This window comes from Cynoglossus semilaevis, chromosome 4, assembly GCF_000523025.1.
Source record: "Cynoglossus semilaevis isolate Cse_v1.0 chromosome 4, Cse_v1.0, whole genome shotgun sequence".
Taxonomy (NCBI): domain Eukaryota; kingdom Metazoa; phylum Chordata; class Actinopteri; order Pleuronectiformes; family Cynoglossidae; genus Cynoglossus; species Cynoglossus semilaevis.
This window is the reverse complement of record NC_024310.1, coordinates 993,376-999,512: the sequence shown is the minus strand read 5'-3', so window position 1 is coordinate 999,512 and position 6,137 is coordinate 993,376. Positions and strand designations below refer to the sequence as shown.

General features: G+C 38.9%; 2 protein-coding genes across 3 annotated transcripts in view; one reads left to right on the top strand and one right to left on the bottom strand.

Annotated features, from left to right (window-relative positions):
- Window positions 1-449: 449 nt before the first annotated feature.
- On the bottom strand, window positions 450-4,132 carry hmgn1a (high mobility group nucleosome binding domain 1a). Its single transcript, XM_008308462.3, has 6 exons — window positions 3,978-4,132; window positions 2,786-2,815; window positions 1,835-1,864; window positions 1,704-1,742; window positions 1,485-1,616; window positions 450-1,408 (listed from the first exon to the last, which is right to left on the bottom strand). Exons 1-6 carry the CDS (start codon window positions 3,990-3,992, stop codon window positions 1,319-1,321), a joined length of 336 nt encoding a protein of 111 aa, XP_008306684.1. The 5' UTR covers window positions 3,993-4,132; the 3' UTR covers window positions 450-1,318.
- A 109-nt stretch (window positions 4,133-4,241) lies between these two features.
- get1 (guided entry of tail-anchored proteins factor 1) overlaps window positions 4,242-6,137 on the top strand; it is a 2,880-nt gene continuing 984 nt past the window's right edge. Inside the window, exons 1-3 of one of the 2 annotated variants that reach the window (XM_025054968.1) lie at window positions 4,242-4,379; window positions 5,294-5,419; window positions 5,974-6,137. In XM_025054968.1, coding sequence (XP_024910736.1) covers window positions 5,330-5,419; window positions 5,974-6,137 — 254 coding nt within the window. In that variant the 5' untranslated portion in view covers window positions 4,242-4,379; window positions 5,294-5,329. Of the gene's footprint in view, window positions 4,380-5,280; window positions 5,420-5,973 lie in introns of both variants that reach the window. The other variant, XM_008308463.3, reaches the window with a different exon arrangement.

Below are 6,137 nucleotides of genomic sequence, written 5' to 3'. Positions count from 1 at the left end.
AAAAAGGGGGTGGGGAGGCGGGAGGAGGGCGGGGCGACTTCTCAACAAAAGACATAAAAGAGCTGTGGACGTTAGGCGTCTGTGTTCTGTTTAACTGCCACACTGGTCGGTACCGCTCGAAGCGACACAAGTCGAAAATAAAATAAATAATTTTAATGTTGGAAACATTTCATTAGAGTCCACACTTTAACGGCTGCCCTTTACTTGGCAACCAAGGTCGTGAACTCGTACCAAATGACGTCATAGGACACGGTTGCCAAATGTGCTCGGTCAAGCTTTTCTGAAGAATTAAATTTTGGTCTAGTCTGGTTGGAGATTTATTTGCCCAATGTTGCTGAGAGGTTAAAAAAAAATCGCAAAAATAGCACTTCAATTTTACCATATAACACAATTCTGTCAGATATAAAAGACCTAAGAAAACACATTTATTTTGTGCTATTAAAAAAATCATATCAATTCAATATATACCGAAATATTTAAGAAACACATTGATAACAGCAGCCATTACTACACTTAATACACAACACAGCTTCTCAAGATAAGTTATGTTTAAAAATGTTGAGTTCTCAAAACGGTTTTCTAAAAAATAAAAATTAATTAAATGTACCATTACTACATCTTATGACATTTTTAATCCACAGGTAAGAGTAAACAATGAAATAAACACAGAGAAAAGACATTCAAATTGGCATTTAATACCACTCAAGTGAAAAAAAACTTTAAAAAAACAAAAACAAATAGCTGTACATTAGTAGAGGAATCTCCAAATTACAATGAACTTATCAAGATTTATTTTTTTTTGTTTTGCAGATTGAAATGAATATACAATCATTTTGAAAAATACAAACCACAACAAGCATGATTAATGAAGCTCAACCGAGCAGAGCCAAGAATACAGCTCAATTTGACATTTTCAAATGTACCTTCCATCACAAACTGCATAAATCATAATCAACAATACTAATGCCAGTACTAGAGAAAAAAAATAAAAAATGAACATTTTAAAACAATACACAGCATATAAATGCATTACTACTGCAGAGCAGTTCAAGTCTAAAACCCCCTCAGATCTCACAAGGAACGCTCAGGTAAAATGGAACATCAAACTCTGAACATGAGCATGACAGTAAGCACCACGAAAGATACCCCTGGCCTTTCCCTTCACAGAAGCCATGAAAACAGAATGGTTAATGTAGTATTGGTGATCACGTCGCTAAAAACACTGCTGTCATAAGAAAATAGATTCAAAATATTCTCTGCATTGTACAAGAAGGGAGGGACAGAGACCATTGGTAGCTGAGTTTTAAAAGTGTTCACACTACTCTGCTTCTTTCTCCTCTTCCTCTTCTTCTTCTTCTTCGGCCTTTTCCTCCTCCTCCTTTTTTTCTTCTTCGTTTCCATTTGCAGCCTGTTGAGACAATGGCAACGTCACCCTTTGACACTTTTATTTTGAAAAGATGTGAGGAAAAAGCCCAGTGTCATACCTCCTCAGCTCCGTTTTCAACAGCAGCCTCTTCTTCCTCCTCCTCCTCTTCTTCTTCTTCCTCCTCTGGCTCTTTCTTCTCCTCTGGCTTAGCCTTTGCTGGCTCCTTTACCTTTTTGGGTTTGGGTGCCGGCTACAATATAGAAACAAGACAATAAGAACAAACCACGGCCAATCATAGGGGTCGAAACAAATCAAAAATAGGAAAACCTTGCTTTACCTTCGTCTTCTCTGGCTGTGGTTTTGGCTCAGTCTCTTTCTGTGACCATAAAAAAACAAAACAATTTAAAACCTAAAATATCTATGGCAAAAATGTGTTGGAAATGTGAGATTGTATTTTGTTCAACTCACCTCTGACAACCGTAGAGACTTCCTTCGTGGCTGAAAAAACACAAAACGTAGAGACTTCCTTCGTGGCTGAAAAAAACAAAACAAAACAATAGAACAAAATTATTATTATTTTTTAAGCTTTTGCTGCCCTAATACACTAACAACTTATAATCTACTAACCACACCCACTTGGTACACAGTGGTATTGGTAATTTGAGTAACGATGACAGTTTGTCATCTCACCTTTTCCTATTTTTGGTCAACTGTCAATGATCCTTTAAGCTCTCTCAAAGACAACTTTTTCAGGCCAAATTTATATTTATAATTAGGCCAAGTTTCTTTCTGAAATATTTACAGCCAGCATGACCCAACTATGAGCTGACGAAACTATTTTTGTCAGGCTTTGCTTAACTCAAGACATTTAACTATAAATAGTGTCCTTTCTAAACCACCTTAACTGAATTATGAATATACACCATCAGTTTTTTTCTTATCTGGGTGTCAGACTTACGCTTTTTCTGGGACATTATTTTAATATCTTTAACTATTGTTGTTACACTAACATTAAATTCATTTGCTCAGCTCTTATTATTCAATCTGCTATGTAGCTAAAACGTAAATATGGATTTGACTACCTGGCCCTTGATCCAGTAGAAATTTTGCCCACGAGGAAAATTGATTTTAATTTGTGAACAGTGCCCTCTATAGGCTTACCGAGGAAAATACACTAAAACCAAACAATATGTGATAGTTGTTGTATCTCCCCCGTGTTGTACCTCAACTGTGCATCTGTTATATTTGAGATTTTTTTTTTCTTTCCTAATTCAAGAAGACTAAGAAAAACTATGCAACTACACATGTTTATCTATTTACCTTAGCTGCAAACACTGACAAACCATATCAGAACAAAATGTCCATTTGTGCACAAGTGTTGTGTCTGTGATACGTAAAATATTTCTAAATGGTACAAACCTCTGTGGTTGCTTCTGCATTTCCAGTGGACTGTGGGGGACAGAGAAACGGAAAGGGGAAATTAATAACCCAAGAACAAAAACCATTCACGACGGAGCTCCAGTGGGTGTGTAAGGAAAGGGGGGATGGGCACATCTACCTCCTCACAAGTCACAAAGAAAATTATGCAATCTCAAGAGTAAAGAGCGGAGTCTGATATGTTACAGTAGCAGAGAAACTGACGTTTCAGCTACGAAATGTAACGGCAAGCGAGGCACGGAGAACATCGAAAATAAATGTATAATTCTTGGCGTTTATTAACACGGTCACTTTAGAGAAGGGATGTGAGGAAGTCGCTCCAAGCCTCCTCCATGTGAACTCATCGTTTCTTCACCCCATTCACCGAGCAAATTGCCCTCTTTGATAAAAAACTTTGTTTTTTTTTAATCAAAATCGGTCATCGAACTAACGACTGCTTTTACACGACCGCACCGAAACGCAACCAGATGTGCCGCTGTCTTAGCCGCGTTAGCTGCGTTCTCGGTGGGGGGACGCGCGACGGCTTCTTTGTTGTTTTGGGGTTTTTGTTTTTTTTACACCACAGGAGACAATGTTAAAATCTCAACATTGTAGTCTATGATTAGACTCAAAACGCATCGTTTCAATCTATGGGAAACCGCCGTGTGAAACGTAGCTCCACTTCTCCACGGTAAAGTGTGCGTAGCCAGCGCCAATTACGCACAGGAATCTCCTACAAACGACAACCTGTGCAGCGATGGTGGTTACACCCCTTTGTTTGGCCTCAGGAGACATACGCGGATTTTTTTTTGAGTCAAACCGCGGCCATATATTCGCTTTCAGTCGCCAGGGTTATGTTCGCTTACAGCGTGGACGGCATAGGAAAATCCGCCTTTAAACTTAGGCAAAGGGCGAGAGGCGTGTGCTAAGTAAAAAGGCGCCACTTCCCTGTATCAACAGTGGACACGAGACGTGAGCACCGCCAGCATAGATGTACTCCACATACACGGACACACTGTACCGAACAACTACGGCCGAACGATAATACACACACGGAGAAGCGAAACGGTGGACGAAGTCACAATGTGGCCAAACCTAAGCGCGTCGGTTGTATCCGATTCACGGCGATTAACTTGGTATATATTTATACGTATTCAGGCAAATAATTCAACGTAATGTACACAGTGGAACTCACCTTTCTCCTCCCCATTGTTGCGGAAAATTTCGACCAAGAGACAAACGTGAAGGCACAACAAAGATCTTTAACTCTTTACAGAGAACTGCGACTGTATCTTTCCTTCACCTCTGTCCACACCTCCTCCAACTGTGTTCTCTACTGTTTAACTTTAATGTTAACGTCCGAACGGGACCAGAACTAGCTCAAACCGGATTGGATCTCCCTCTTGGTACATTTCGTCCCTTATCCTACCAAGCCACCAGGAAGGCCATAGCCCCGCCCCCGGCCCTCAGTGATTGGCTTTGAGGCGGAGGCAAAATATTTTTGAACCACAACACCTTACCTGTGTGGGCAGGATGGAGTGCCAATCAGTGAAGCCACTCAAGTGTCGCGGAGGGCGTGTGTAAGGCAAAGGACAAGGTATGTATATTTAACACTTGACTGTTGACTGGTTCATTTAACCTCTGCCAAACGTAGCACAATTATGTTTTTTTGGTTATACGTTTAATACCCATAAAACTAAATATTCGGATTTTTAAAAACAAGAATATGAAGATACTAAATAAAAAAAACAACAATGAGTATTAAATGTTGTTTACATTACCTGTGACTGCCTTATTCTAATTCATATTTTGAGTATGTTAACGTATTTAAACTTTACATACTTAATTCATAAACTGCACTGGTTGTGAAATGACCATTACACATGAACAATGTGCTCTGTATTTAAATATTGTCTTAAAACGTTATTTCTTATTACATATAAATGTCCAACATTTAACAACAAATGTGGCCATTTATACTACCTTTAGTCCTACAAAAACATGTAGGAACATGTATATGTATGTACATATATATATATATATATAACCTGAATACTTAAAGGATGAATACATGAAAGAAGCAAATGTGACCAAAGATTAAAGAGAGATGAGTAAAACAAACATCAACAGAATTGGAATGTGCAGTGGAATACTTTCTTACACTGACAATAAGTCAATATAGTTGTCACCATAACTAACCATCATGCTAAGAACCGAGAGTCTATATGCTCAAGGACATTGAGTCTTTATGTTTATCTGTCTAAGAACCGAGAGTCTATATGCTCAAGCACATTGAGTCTTTATGTTTATCTGTATTATGGTAAACCATATTCTACAACAAAATAGAAAATAAGTAAATGTTTTCAGAGAAAATCTCCAATATAACCAGAACCTTGGTTATAATATTAAACCAAACACGTTACATGTGCTGTCAATGTGGTAGCCGCATTGTAGATTTAGATTTAACAACCAGATTAACCTGAATGGCCTTATAATAGTGTAACTGCGCAGGAGCAGGGAGGAGAGACCTAGAGAAGAAGAGCCAAGATGGCGGCCGGCTACGCGTGGTTTCTTGTGCTGGCCTCGGTTTTTCTGTGCAACCTAATGAAAACACTCCTGCCCTCCATATCTTCTTTTGTAAGTAGAGCTCCGTGTCGTGTATGAAATGTGTGTAACGGACATATGGCAACATCAACGACAATAGCAGTCTATTTATCACATTACGACGTAACTCTGTTATTATCAGTGGCGGTTTCTTGCGGAGCCAAAAAGAAGCCAGGTCTCTTTACTTCTTCAGAATATAACCGTTATTTAAATAACACTTAACTCTTTCTTAACAGTTTACGTAACGCAATCCTTCTATGTTATCTCTGTCGTCTCATCATCCTTTTTAAGAGGGCGTTTTATGATGTGTACAATAGCGCCCCTCTAAATATTACGTGGTGAATGAGCGGTAAAACATGGTATTGCACAATGATTTTTTGATATCTTTCCGATATCAATGTATGTGCTTTTGGGAGGGTGGTTGCATAAACGAGTGTCTGTGTGTGAGTGACTGAAGGGAGAGAGAGATAGAGAGAGAGACCGATTGCACGAACCATGTGACAATTGCATTAACAGTTACTTAAAACTGTATATACCCAGAATGTTTATCTTTATTTTTATCTGGATCTCCTATTTTACCTTTTTAGCTGACAAAGATGATTCAGAAAGATGCTGAACAGGAGATTGAGATGAGGGCGGAAATCCAGGAAATGAAGAAGGAGCAGTCCTCCATAAGCATGATGGACGAGTTTGCTAGATACGCTAGGCTGGAGCGCAAAATCAACAAGATGACGGACAAACTAAAGACACA